The sequence below is a fragment of the Eschrichtius robustus genome, chromosome 17 (assembly GCF_028021215.1).
Source record: "Eschrichtius robustus isolate mEscRob2 chromosome 17, mEscRob2.pri, whole genome shotgun sequence".
Lineage (NCBI taxonomy): Eukaryota > Metazoa > Chordata > Mammalia > Artiodactyla > Eschrichtiidae > Eschrichtius > Eschrichtius robustus.
The window spans coordinates 2,526,115-2,541,095 of NC_090840.1; the positions used below are offsets into that span (position 1 = coordinate 2,526,115).

General features: G+C 46.5%; 1 protein-coding gene across 1 annotated transcript in view; it reads right to left on the reverse strand.

Moving 5' to 3' along the window:
- Positions 1-14,396: 14,396 nt before the first annotated feature.
- The window catches only part of ST18 (ST18 C2H2C-type zinc finger transcription factor), a 64,132-nt gene continuing 63,547 nt past the window's right edge, over positions 14,397-14,981 (reverse strand). Inside the window, exon 20 of the mRNA XM_068526279.1 lies at positions 14,397-14,537. Within this exon, the coding sequence (XP_068382380.1) occupies positions 14,397-14,537 (141 nt within the window). The remainder of the gene's footprint in view (positions 14,538-14,981) is intronic.

Below are 14,981 nucleotides of genomic sequence, written 5' to 3' on the forward strand. Positions count from 1 at the left end.
TGGAGAAGGTGCTGGAATGCCTATAGCTTATGGGGTAGAGACTTGGTTTGCAATTTCCTCTAATACCCAAATGATTCAGAAGCTAGAACTTGAAGACATTACAATACTTATAAGAAATGCTGCCCAGAGCTAATGTTTTGTCTTGTGAAAGACGGTTAAGTAAAACAGACCTTACAGGTTAAACACCATTAGCTCCTTGGACCCCATTTCCCGAGTGTCACGGATGTGCTGGGACCACTTCCTGCAGACCCCAGACTCTCCCCGTTCTGAGTCTTCCTCCGTCCTGCTCTCATTGCCTCACTCTTGTTACCGTACCTTTTCTCCAGGTGCTTCCCCTGTATTACCTTCTGCACTAGTCAAATCTGACCATTCGCTATCTGGCCCCCAGCCCCATCCTGCGCTTTGTGTGCTTTCTTCCTCTTTTCCTGCCGTTTCCTTCGTGCAGGGGTCCATCTCCCATCTCTTTTGCATGATTCTGTCCATCCTTCAAGTCCCAGCTCAGATATTACTGCCTGGAAGGGAGGGCCTGGCGGGTGCACCCGGGCCGAAGCACCAACACCCCTTCCCCAGCTTCGGGGAGGGGGGTGCCCTTCCTGGAGGGAGCCCCCTGGGCCAGGCCACACCCCACAGGCTGCTAGGTCTCAGGACTCATCTGTGGGTTCGAGGCGGGTCTTGAAGGCCCAGACCCCTTGCTCCAAAGTGGACGAGCTCTGCAGGGGCATCCCAGCCTCAGAGCCCCCCTGAGGCTTGGCTGAGGTCTCTGCAGTGACTGTATCACTGCTCAGCCCCTCCCTCTGCCCTGTCCTGCTTCCACAGGGCCTGATCCTAAGGGCGCCTCCCACTAAATTTCCCCCATGCAATTTCCACCTCAACGCCTCCTTCCTGGGACCTCGCCTCTTCCTCCTTGGATGCTGCTGGCGGCCCCTGGCCTGCGTCCGCAGTGAAGGTGCTGAGATCGCGCTGGCGGGTGGACAGAGCAGAGGCTCTCAGCCCCGCCCTCTGTCAAAGCCCAGCAGCCAGAGGGGTCCAGTGTGGGCCCCAGGCTCATGGCAGTAACTCTGAGCTCTTGAGAGGATTTCTGCAGGAGACTGGCCCTTTTATTCCTAGGAGGGAAGGCAACAAATACTGAATCAGATCAAACCCAGGCCCGAGAGAGTGGACGAAACGGAGGCCAAGGAAGGTTACAAAGGTCCCCAAGATCACGCAGCTCGGGGGTAACGGAGCTGGAGCTGCAGGCCATCCCGCCCTCGTTAGGGACAACTGCCCCCGACTCACAAGCCCGTGACTTCAAGTCTCTGAAATCTTGATTCCGGCAGAATTAGTATAGAAAATAGTTTCCTAAAAATGAAAGCAAATCAAGTTTAGCTCCACCTTGGACTTCACGTTTGAAGCCCTACTTTGCCCCTGAGCTGAAGTTCAGCCTTCTTTGTTGAAGTGGCCGGTGGTCTTCTCCTGGTCCTCTCTTTCCCTTTCACAGTTTCATGGACTGCTCTCCGGAACCCGGGCCCTTTTGGGGTGGTCTCTACCTGTAGCTTTGGGAATTTTCTTTGAAGCTGGGGTGTGACTGTCCCAGGCGTCACTGGGAGTGTCGGGCATCCCTGGGCTGCAGGGCGGAGCTGGGCTAAGGGCTGTGACGCGGGAGAAATGGAGACTCGGTGTAATAGAGTCCAGGTTTCTGTCCCCAGCATTACGACGCCAAACCACGTTTAGAGTTCTGCACGGACCTGCCGGAGCCGGCGGGGTCGTGTGGCCGGAGCACATCCCAAGTGGACTCAGCTCCGGACAGCTGCTGAGACAGCTTCCTGGAGCCCACCACCTCCTCCTCTCTATCCTGCCGCCTCTCAGAGTGGGGGTGACATCTGCTCGACAGCTTCGTGGGTCAACCGTCCTGGGTGGATTCTCCCACAGTTCCAGGGGGCACAGTGCAGAGGGCAGGGGGCCCTTCCTTCCGGCTTGAGAGGATGCCCTGCAGGGGGGTCACCCCCTCAGGAAGATGCACCGGAGGTGATGTCTGTTCAGGGATCTTTGGGAGAAACAGGACGTGCCCCACTAGGACTGCACGTTATGCTTTTTTTCTGGTCACTTCTTTGGATTTCCCAAAGTTAAAAAAATGTAGACTTTATTATCAGTATTTTTGTTTGTTTTAATTGTTTGGCCACACAGCGCGGCAAGTGGGACTTAGTTCCCCTACCAGGGAATGAACCCGTGCCCCCTTGCCGTGGAAGTGCAGAGTCTTAACTGCTGGACCGCCAGGGAAGTCCCTATTACCAGTGTTTTTAGAAAAAGCCTTCAAATATTTTAGGGGCTATTAAAGGACATTATTAAGAGAAAATTTTCTGGGTCTACAAAATAGAGGCTGGAGATGAATTGAGTATAAATCGACGGACCAGAGCTTTTGACCAAATTCAATCAGAGAATAAGTTGGACTAATCTTCAAATAGACTATTGTGTAGGTTTGACTGGAAAAGAGTCCTGAGTGCAAAAGAGATGGAAGAAAAACAAATTAAAATGAGTTGTTGACAGCTGTCATGGTCTGTGAAATCCATGTAAACTGGCCCCCCTGTTAGTGAGTTCCTCCCTAAGATCCTGTAAACCAGACTTTCTACTAAAGAGTAAGGCCTCTCTCTGTGACAGACGCATGTTGAGCCCTAACCAAATCAGGTGCTGGAGGAATCGAGTGCAGAAACAGCCTCACAATCCTGAGGGAACATTCAGGAAAAAGATGCACATGATGATAGGAAATGAATTTGGAATCAAGAGCATCGTGGGAAATGTGCATAATTCAGTCATAGGAACAGGCTAAAAAAGCCTATTGAAAACTTGATTCACTCATTGTGTAGGGCCAGATCCAAGTGTAATTGCAGTGGAGAAATTAGCATTCCATTATGGCATAGCAGTTTTGAAAAACTGTGTCTTGGCCAATTTGTTTCTCTAAATCTGTATAACATTATAGAACTTGAGTCAGGCGATAATATTTTTCTGGCTCTGCCTACTTAGTGCCAAAACCCCTAGATGCAAAGTAAAAAAACTGCATTCATACAGATGCAGATGTTATTAGCTCTATACCAAATACCTCACCTACAGTTTTTGTTATTATGAATCATAGTTTTACATGCTTTGGGTGAAAAAAAAACCTCAGTGATTTGCCTGTTAAGTAGGATTTTTCAGGGTGGAGTGTAGAGGGTGACAGTCCTGGCTCTGGGTTACCTGTGGGAATTTTAGGATTGGGGTCCTTTAGGAACCACTTTTTAGGCCCCTCAAATTCAGTCATATCCATAAATGCATATAAACTTTGGGCATATGCAATCCTTTTAAGGAAGAGTCCAAGAATTGCAAACTTCTATTTTTCAGGAAGAAGAAAGACTTATCAGAGTTTTATAAAAATAATAAATAAAAAGTATTTTTAAAATAATGATTTTTAAAATTGCATTGAGAGGAATGCTATTATTTGAAGAACTCTCACCCAATTCTACCCTGGGTAAATGAGTCACAGGTGATACTCTACATCAAGTGGGCTCAGAGGTAATGAGAGATGAGTACCTCAACATCCATTCTGTTCCCACTGAGTAACAGAACTCTGAACTCCAATTTTTGGCTACGTACATTGTTATCCAAAATAAAAGATTTTTTCTAGAGTTAGCTAAGTTCACATGACTAATTCTGGCCAATGAAAGTAAGTACCCCCAAAGTTCATTGCAGCACTATTTACAATAGCTAGGACATGGAAACAACCTAAATGTCCAACGATAGATGGATGGATAAAGAAGATGTGGCACATATATACAATGGAATATTACTCAGCCGTAAAAAGGAACGAAATTGGGTCATTTGTAGTGACGTGGATGGACCTAGAGTCTGTCATACAGAGTGAAGTAAACCAGAAAGAGAAAAACAAATATCGTATATTAATGCTTATATGTGGGACCTAGAAAAATGGTACAGATGAACCTATTTGTAGGACAGGAATAGAGACATAGACGTAGAGAACGGACATGTGGACACAGAGGGGAAAGGGGACGGTGGGACGAATTGGGATATTAGGTTTGACATAAATACACTACCATGTGTAAAATAGATAGCTAGTGGGAACCTGCTGTAGAGCACAGGGAGCTCTGCGCGGTGCTCTGTGATGACCTAGATCGGGGCGGGGGGATCGGGTTCACAAGAGGGAGGGGATATAGGTATACATATAGCTGATTCACTTCATTGTTCAGCAGAAACTAACACAACATTGTAAAGCAATTTTACTCCAATAAAAAAATAAATAAAAATATTTGCTAACAGGAAAAAAAAAAGAAAGTACAAGTGTTATATGTGGTGCATGGGATGGATGGTTAAAGGGATCTGCTAAGCTTTGTGGGTCCCTTTTTTGCTCTTTTGTCATTCTTTCCAACCTTCTTTTAGTCTAGGATGCAGGTGAGATGGCTGGAGCTCTAGCAGCCATCCTGGCTCGTGTGATGACCCTGAGGATGCAACCTAGTGATAGGATGAGAGCTCAGAAAGACAGATGAAACTAGAGCCACGTTGGACTGCCTGCCATTCACCTTCCTGAATAAAGAGAGAAAGCAAGAGAGAGAGAGAGAAACCTTTCTATCACTTGTATTAGGGTTTTACTGTTATGTTCAGATGAACCAAATCTATCTAATATAATTACTCTTTATTTCTATTAAGTTAGAAAACCCTAACATAATTATAAGTCATTACGATGATAGCAGTTGTTCGGTGTCTCTGGCAGGAAGTTCTGGATATTTGGATTGAACATGGACGCAGAAACAATCCTGAGATTTCTCATTTCTTACTAGTTTCAGTGCTTCAAAGGTATCCCTGTGACAAATGCCTCACACTCGAACACTGAGAGATTGAATGTTAACTTGGACGATAGCTGGGAATGGCTTCCTAACCCATTCCTGGCTTGTATGTGTCTCTGAAAGCATTCTGGAATGTACTTGATCTTAGCATAGTTGATTCTACTCTCTGAAATGTTTCCTTGAACTTGGTCTCCTCCCAGTTTCCTTCTCGGTCACCTTCGCTCAGGCCCTCACCATCTGCTCAACTTTGCAAGAGCTTTGGCATCTTCCCACATTTGCCCCACCGTGTACTTCACACCCCGCCCCCTCCCCGCCCCCAGATCTGAGATTTTTCTCAATCAAGGATCAGGTTCAGTGTGGCGAGGTAGGAGAACCATGGTGTTTGGAATCAGACAGACCTGGGTGTAAATTCTAGCGGTTCCACTCGCCAGCTGGGTGATCGGGGACAAGTTATTTAACTTTTTGGAGCCTTCAGTAAAATAGAAATACAGTGGCCTGCCTCGTGGTGGAAGATGTCCTAAGGTCACACGGTTCAGCAACTGGCAGCTCTGGTTTTCGTGAGACGTCCCTCCCGTGCGTTCTGCCCCAGGCCTCTGCTCATCAATTTCACCGCACTCAAGGCTTACCTGTGGATCTGCTACGGGCAAGGGCGGGGTGGCAGCTGCGTTCTCATTGGCCCTTTTCATGGTGTCCAGGCTGATGTTGTCGCCACTGGTAGGTAACTGGCTTGTGCCTGCCACGTTCTGAGAACACGCTGCGTCGTCACACCAAGGAACTCGTGCTGACGCTGGCCACCTGGTCCCCACTCGTTTCCTGAGGCCATCCCTGTCAGCTCTCGGGCCCTGGGATTCCTAAAGTCCACAGTAAAATCGCCGCAACTTTACCTTGGTGAGCAGAAACCACCCCCATAGTCTACCACATACATCAACACGACCTTCCTGTTGCAGGGTCTTTAGGCACATGGCTTTACTAGTCTAGGAAATGCTGCCAGGAAGATAAAGCTGCAAATCACCACCTTGTTCGTTTCAGGAACTTCCCCCATATCCACTTACATGAATATTGGCCAATCAACCTCAATATCCGTTTACCCTCCCCTCTTAACCAGGGTCCACGGTAAGCAATTACACCCCAAAACTTACCCAGCTAGGCTCGTCCACGGAAAGATCTGCCCTAAACGATAGCCACCTTCCCCTTCCCCTTCAGGAGCAGATGATCTCCTGCTGTGGGAACAATAAACTCAAACTCCTTTCCCACAAATGATCACCCTTGCTTAAAAGAAAAGAAATACACTCGATATTTTTTGGTTCTCTAATTTCGGATCGGTTCCCTAAGCTTCTAATTCAGCATCATACGCAGATATGTACTAAAAACATTATTCCAACCATTACTGTGATCTTTTAAAACAGAATTTGCTTCTGTAGATTGGTAATTGTTTTTAAAAAAACGAAAATGAGTAGATTTCCAGGTTATGTGACCATATTTGACATAGTTATAGATTTAATGGTGCGATTAGCCACTTCGTTTTTTTACCTGAACATGTAAAACTTATGTTCTCAGATGTTTTCATAATTTGGCAATTTCTCCCTAAAAAAAGCAGAAAAGGGAGAATAAAGGCATTGTGATTTCTAAGCTGCAGAAATTCACTCTTGGCTTTTCTTCTTGAAAACTCTCAGGCCTCTTATAGAAGGAATGATCAGATAACACCATCCAAGAGAAATAATAGTGAGAGCCACACGTGAACTTTACATTTTCTAGCAGTTACACTGAAAATAAGTACAACGAAAGGAAAATTAATTTTAAAACTGTATTTTATTCAAGCTACCATACCGAGCCTGGTTTTAGGTCCCCCTGTGGCACCAGCCAGCACTCATGCGGGCCACTCCTGCTCAGGACGGGGGAGGAGGGGAGACGGAAGGGGCAGGCGGGCGAGGGCGGGCAGGAAGGACGGGTGTGGACAAGCACGTTCTCTGGGGACTAGAAAGGGGTGCCATGGACGGCCGGCCTCAGCTGAGCTCACGCGACTCAGCCACTGGGTGGCTCCTTTTCAAAGTGTGTAATGAGTGTAATAATCCATAGCTCTCGGAATTGTGGTGAGAATTAAATTGGGTGTTCATGGCACTTGGGAGACTCCTGGTGAACATTAAGCACTGAATACACGTTAAAACAGACACGTGTGCGTGCGGTCACACACACACACACACACACACACGTGCACACACACCTCTTTTTAAATCCTCATGGGCGCTTGGCGGGACCCATGGGAACCCGTCAAGCCCTGGGCTCGTCCAGGCCCAGGACTTAGCTTCTGCTGTTGCCCATAAGGAATTTCCGTGCAGTTTTCATTTACTTTTAAAAAACCATATGATATGGGCTTCCCTGGTGGCGCAGCGGTTGAGAATCTGCCTGCCAGTGCAGGGGACACGGGTTCGAGCCCCGGTCTGGGAAGATCCCACGTGCCGCGGAGCAACTGGGCCCGTGAGCCACAACTACTGAGCCTGTGCGTCTGGAGCCTGTGCTCCCCAATGAGAGAGGCCGCGATAGTGAGAGGCCCGCGCACCGCGATGAAGAGTGGCCCCCGCTTGCCACAACTAGAGAAAGCCCTCGCGCAGAAACGAAGACCCAACACAGCCAAAAATAAATATAAATAAATAAATAAATAATTTAAAAAAACAAAAACAAAAAACCATATGATACGAGGGATGGATCATTTTTCTATCCTTGTTTCTCTCTTCCCCTCCCTCCCTCCTTTCCTTCTCCCTCCCCTGCTTCTGCTCATTATTTACGTTTTTGCCACGGATCCAGGTGATTCTCGGGAAACAAAGGGCATGTGGGGAGAGCACAAGCATTTGGTTTTCCTTTATGTTCATGGAAGTACCCAAGAGGGTTGTTGGCAAGGTTCGGAGTTAAGCTTTTAGATTTCTGATGAGTCGGATTGAGCCCCCGATTTATCCACTCACCGAAAGACGGGAGCTGTAGGTGTAACTCGTGGCTACACAGGGACTCCTTGGGTCTGTCAAATGCTCCACCCACAGACGGCACAAAGCTTGGTTAATGTAACCCTGACAGTCCCCTGAGGAAGGCGCTGAGTGGTTTGAGGAGGGCTCTGCCTGTGAGGGTGTGATTGGCCCCTGGGGGGCTTCCCCACGGGCAGGTTTGGAAGAGGTGCTCCCGGCAGGGCGCATCTCCAAGAGTTAACGGTCATTTCGGGGTGTCTGTTGTCCTGGAAGGGTGTCTCCAGCGAGAGCACGCTGAGTCCTTCCCGATCGGATACGTGTATTGTTGAGAAGCTCCTGAACAAGTACTGAAGATATTTAAACTTTTCCGTCCTGGGCAAGGATTTCCCGGAGTGGCAAAGGCATGTCAGGGAGACACCGGTGGTCCAGGTGCGTCAGAGCCCAGCACAGCCAGTGGTGGGCGTGGAAGCCGCTGGTCCTCCGGGCCTCGGGCCTTATTTTTGGAATTCAAGGACGCTAGTCTTGGGGAGAAATGTTCACAATGATTTCCAGTGGCTAGAAGTTTGATCCTTTAAAAGCATTGTTAGTGTCCTGTCCCCAGAGTGCCATTCTTACTTCAGAACATCTACGATATCTAGCCCTTTCCCCCAATCACGGATTTCATTCCAAACTGAATTAGGTAATCAGTCACAGAAGGAAAATGCCTGCATTTATATGTGATAATACATATTTGAGGGGAAAACTCTGAAACAGCAGCTGTTTCTTAAGAGCAGGGAAATTTACAGTCACTTTATGTTTTTACATATTTAATAACTGGTAAATGTCGATACAAAGTGTCTTTTTACTTGTCGGAGGCCAATGCAAAACTGTCAAGCACACACAAAGCAGCTTATGACCAAACACGATAATTATGTTGTTTTGCCTTAAAAACAACTACAAAAAATGAGTTCTTTATATTTTCCTTATTTTGGGGGCAATGGTGACCCGTGTCAAGATTTTCAATCCCAGTTTGTCAAATCGATGATTAGGGCGTCACATGTGCATGACGTGCCTGTACAAGAAAAACACACCATAACAATGTGGCTAAAATGTGAAAGCGATGCTTCTTTGAACAGCTTTATCCAGACCGGTGATTGAACTGGCCCCTCCTGCCCGCAGGCTGTAATCTGAGGCAGGTTGGGATGTTGGCCGGGGAGTTGGGGGTTGGCTAGACGGTGCTGGTGGCCTGCAGAAGGAACAGGAGCTTCTCAGGGGGTCAGAACCGGGTTGAATCCTGACCTTGGACTTATCTCTGGGGTGTCAGGCAAATTCTTCACTCTCCAAGTCTCACGATGCTGATGGAAACACTCCGTCGTGTTGTGTCTAGGAAGCTAAGAGAAGCGATTCAGGAGCTCAGGACACCAGGATGCACTGTTGTCACATCAAGATTTAGGGATATTCCACGTGTCTGGGCCCAACAAATTTTTTTGTTTTTTACATTCAACTTTGGAAAGCTGCACAGCAGTATTTACCATAGCTGGCCCTAAAATTCCATTCTTAGTTTTAGACCTAATAGAAATGAGTGAGGATCAACAGATATCTTTTTTTTAAAATTTTTATTGGAGTATATTTGCTTTACAATGTGTGTTAGTTTCTACTGCACAGCAAAGTGAATTAGCTATATGTATACATATATCCCCTCTTTTTTGGATTTCCTTCCCATAACAGATATCTTAATCTTGACTAATTCTTGTTTTCTTTCTTCCAGGTGAGACAGCATCTAACAGGTGAGTAGACAGATCCCCATGGGGTAGATCTTAAAACCAGTGGAAAGTGTTCCAATCTGGCTGTGCCTTTTCCCACTTTTCTGGTGTTGGGCAACTTACTAACTTTTCTGAGCAGCCGTTTCTTCATCAGTATCACTGATACGATATTTACTACATCAGCGTGTTTGAGGATTTCAGGAGCTGAAGCGTCCAGGCATCATTGATGGGGTCTGACAGCGCAGACAGCGATTAGCCAATTGAATCTGCTTGCTTTGTAATTAGCTGCTAAATAAAGAGAGGAAATAGCAGAGTACTATTCCCAGACCACAATAAAATGGACGTAATGTGTGGAAAGAGATGTAGAAAACATGAGTTTTAAGAAGATTAGTAAAATACTTATGCACCATGGCAAGTTAATTTTTAAAACTTTTTCTAGGGAGGCAAATCAAGGAATCATTTACCCTCTTCTTTTCACTCAGAACGTGGTTCCAGTAGAAGTGTTTTACTTCTGTGTCTAAGGCTCTAGGGCCTTTCATGGGCTGGTGACAAGGGTTTCCATACAGCAGCCTGAAACTGATCACAGCAAAATACATTATCAATTTTTATTTCCTACCAAATATCAGAGGTACAGCACTGAACCCAATTTTGTTGTCTTCAGGTAAGAAATAGTAATTGCTTGAATTGATGGAATAAATTGTCTCTAATGGAAACCCGATCTTGTCATTCTTTGGTTTACATCTTTCTTTGGTGTTCTGGGGTCTGCCTGTGGAAATTACAGTTCTTTACCTTGGATGTTTATAGTATGACTCCCTTTCCTACCTACCTGGGCTTTTCGCCTCACTTCTCACTAACTTTTGGATATTTTAATTACCTGCTCGGTGGATGACTGTCTCACTGTCATCTTCTGTAGGTGCCGTTCGCGCTGTGCAATGGCAATGCCTTTCTCCCGACTTGCCAGCTCATCTGTAACCAGCCCTTTTCCCAGGAAGTCAGAGGCAGGTGGTACCCTGCACACTGTTTCCGCGGGAGCCTGTGTACCTATCGCTCATTTCCCCTCCCCCACCAGGCTGACCCCACATGGGGGTGGGCCTGGCACACACGCCTTCTGATAAAACGTCTGTCGTATGAACATAGGACCCTTACTGTTCTCTTCGTAATTCCGTAGGACCGGTTCTCCTCTTCCGCCACGTCGAGTGACAGGGATGCAGGCGCTGCTCGCCGATGTAAAATCCCAGGCAGGGCGAGACGCGCCTTCTCTGCAAGGAGGGGCGCTAAGAAGCGCTGAGCAGACTTGCGACCAGTGATCCATTTACAGGATGGGTCCTAGGCACATCTTACACACATACACTTGGTGATTAAAAGCAAGCTATATGGGCTTCCCTGGTGGCGCAGTGGTTGGGAGTCTGCCTGCCAGTGCAGGGGACACGGGTTCGAGCCCCGGTCTGGGAAGATCCCACGTGCCGCGGAGCAACTGGGCCCGTGAGCCACAACTACTGAGCCTGTGCGTCTGGAGCCTGTGCTCCCCAATGAGAGAGGCCGCGATAGTGAGAGGCCCGCGCACCGCGATGAAGAGTGGCCCCCGCTTGCCGCAACTAGAGAAAGCCCTCGCACAGAAACGGAGACCCAACACAGCCATAAATAAATAAATAAACAAATACTTTAAAAAAAGCAAGCTACATATACTGTGCATTAACCCCTGTGCACCAACCCCTGTGACTCAGAGGTCTACCCAAGTACCCTGGCTTTCCTCTGGGGACCCAGACTCCCCTTCAGTCAAGTTTGCTTTATCACAATAATGACATGGATTTGTTTTTTTCTTTTTTTTTTTTTTTTTACCACATTGAGTATAAACGGCAACCAGGCCTAGAGATGTGTAAAGCTGAGCAGAAACTGGAAAGTTAAATTAAGCTGTTTGACATGAGATGGGAAAAACATGCAAGCCAAACAGGCGCCGTCAAGAATTGATTATCTTCCGGGGCTTCCCTGGTGGTGCAGGGGATAAGATTCCACACTCCCGATGCAGGGGGCCCGGGTTCCATCCCTGGACAGGGAACTAGATCCCACATGCAAGCCGCAACTAAGAGTTCGCAGGCCACAACTAAGGAACTGGCGAGCCACAACTAAGGAGCCCGCCTTCTGCAACTAAGACCCAGCACAACCAAATAAATAAATAAATATTAAAAAAACACAATTGATTATTTTCCTTGAATCTGTGTTCAACTGGCTTACAGGAATGCACGTATATACTCAGCACCCAAAGTGATGTCAGCATCAGGAGGGTGGGGCCTCTATCTTACTTCTCACTAGAGGCAGGTGAATTTCCTGCTGGTGCAAGCAAAGGTTTCCTGATCTCAGAGGCATCTGCTGGTTTGCATGTGTATTTACTGAACCCCAGGCTGGCGCAGCTACCAACTGGCAAAAGTCCTGTCCACTTGGGGTGAAAAAATAAGCCAAGCAGACTGGTAGATAGACCCCAGAGCATCAGAGCAACTCACAGGCTCAGGTGTGCACTCCCCACGCTGAGCTCCTTGGGGGGAGGGCACAGTGCTTACCATGGGATGGCCACAAGCGTCTCTAGTAGCTCAAGAAAGACCACAGCGAAACTCTTATCGATTTTTATTTCCTACCATACACCAAATGTACAGCACTGAACACAGTTGGTTGCTTTGATGTAAGAAATAGTAATTGTTTGAAGAAACAGTGTACAAACTACTTCAAATTAAAAAAATGCGTACATCATTGCCTTTTTGTTGTTTACAAAAGATCCAATTTACAGTATCGATCATTCACATAGTGGAAAGGAAAAAAAAATTCAGTGCACATTACAAAACAGATCAAGTACAAAGGAGGCAAATAAATACAAACATCCTTCACAGAAACGTCCTGTTCAAACTACGCAAACACAAATTAATGAACCTGAAGTCACAGTAAATTATAATAATAAATACATAGGTCGGTAAGAGGTTTCTTTTAAATTAAATAAAATATATAACAAACTTGTTAAAATATTTAGCAAATTAAACTTTTGTCTTTGTAATAAGTGAACTCATCTGTGTGCATCTATCAAGGACTGTATAGCAAAATGTTTGCAAGTACATAACTTTAATAGAAAATTCTGTTTGGTGTCCCGTTTATAATAGACAGCACACATGGTAGCTCTTTTTTTTTTAAAGTTGATTTTTAAATACCCACCGTTCCTACCTAAGCACAGACATCTCATTTTCACTAGACTAAGAGTCAGGGTTCAAATGAACCCCAAACCAACGATAAGCCCCACTTAATACGGAACAATGACCAGTGTCATGGGGTGAAACCACGGTGGACGGTGCTGTAGTTTGTGCAGTAACAGTAATAACAGTGGAAAACATCAAGCCTGCGAGCGCCATCGCATTCGGTCTACACACCCAGGAGGCTAAGAAAAATAAACACTTCGTTACAGCACAGAAATCAAGCCCATTTACACAGAGGCACGTAGCACACCCGGGGTGTGTGCACAGCAAAAAGGCAGTTTAGCTGGTTGTCTATACCTTTTTCTTAAAAAAAATAAATATAAAAAAACTTTTGAAACAATGCTTAACTACTTTACAATCCCTGAAATAGACATTGCCTTTACTATAGCAACTACTAAACTCTGATCCACCCAGAAATGCGAGATTGTGGGCTCAATTTCGTGTCTGTGAGTGTGTCTGTCTGTGGGTTGCGAGTGTGTGTGCTTTGTAGCACTTGTCGTTCTGCAGAAAGACTTCTGGCAAATTGAAAGCTGGCTGGCTGCCTAAGGAGGCTGAGACAATGTCGCCAGTGTTTAAAGCAATGACTCGGATCTGGGTACCATTTTTGCATGTGTGATTATATTTTCCATTTCTTCCCAGTCAACCCAGTAAGATAAATGCTATTTCAGGGGATATGGTATCTACACAGTTTTCCATTTGGATGCGTTTACATTTGCTAAGTACAAATCTACATCAATATTGTCCCTTGTATATTGTGCCAACGTGTGGCAGGAAAGCCCAGCTGGTCACATCAAGTCTTATTTCTCATCTCAGGGTCAGAGCTGCCAACTATCTGGTGTGACTTGAAAAACAAATGGACAGACCTGCATCACTAAAAAAGCTTGTTTCATTTCAAATAAATAATTCATATGAATTGAAACCGTACAGCCACGTCGAATACTTTGCTGATTGCTATATTTAATTATTGCTAACAAATTCGGAACAGGCTGTTTTCCAGTCTACTGTGCTTCTGTGAGGGCGCACATCCCACGAGTGGGTGCCTTTTATCTTGCTGTCCCTTCTGCGCATCTTACCTAAGCCCGTTTATAAACACAAAGCCAGTGAAGGTGGTACGGGGGGTTGGGGTAGAAGTGTGCAATAAAAATCAAACTGGACCACAGTGCAGTCCTTAGACAAGGATTTCCTTCATTCTTTTTTGTCTTCTCCTTTAAACCCAGCAAGATATGTGATTTGAGAATAGCATTTCTATTTAAATTCTATTGGAAAATAAATTAATAAACACACTTGTAAAAATATGGCAGACTTCAAAATGCAATTAAAAGATAAAAAAACTCTTTGATTAGAAATAAATAAAATATAAAAATGTCACGTTTATTTTACATATACTGTACAAAAAAAACCCAAAAGAGTGCAATGAAGAAATAAAAGAAAAGCATATGAAAATAAATAAGATCTAATATTTGACTGCATTGCTTTTCATCCAAAGAGTCTATCATAGTTTTTCTTTCCTTTTCACGTTAGCTGGGGGGAAAAAAATTAGTGCAATGTTGCAATTGTAGATGCAGTAGGGCACCTGCCTGCCTTAGCGGCCGGGGGGGCCCTCCAGATCCGTACACGCGGCTGCTGGCGGCGAGTCCCGCGGCCCGTGGCGCTGGGCTCCTACACGTGGATGCCCTTCACCGCCTGCTTGATGCTCTCCAGCAGAGCCTTGCATTCAGGGGAATAGCCCCGCTCCAGATTGCTGTACATGTCCGTGAGCGTGTTGACGTACGCTTCAAAATTCTGCTCACTGATGGGCCCCTGAAGGAGAACAAAACACATGGCATCAGGCACGTGACCCAGGCTGCCGGGAAAAGGGGAGCAAGTCCACGGGGGGCACCGTGACTCTGGCATCAGGGAGGGACGCAGCGAGGCAGGCGGCTGCTGGCTCTTCACTCAGTTGATGGGGTGAGTGCGACCGCCCGTCGTTTGGGGTCAGCTTGGAGCCACACCAGGTGGAGGGCCCGCCGCCGGGCTGGGCCCTTCCCAGCTGCACCCTTCTCCCGAGAGGGGCTCTCGGCCTCCCTCACAGGCACGTGCTCAGCACGGAGACCTCGTCTGCAGAAGCGGGGTGTGGGCCAGGCCGGAGGAGGGCTTTGCTCGCCCAGAAGCTTCCCCTGACAGCCCTGGGCCAGGGTTTCAGGGCTGTGAGGCGGGACGAGGTGCCCCCAGCTGTCTGGCGGGAACCGTCCTCTTTCATCCTCA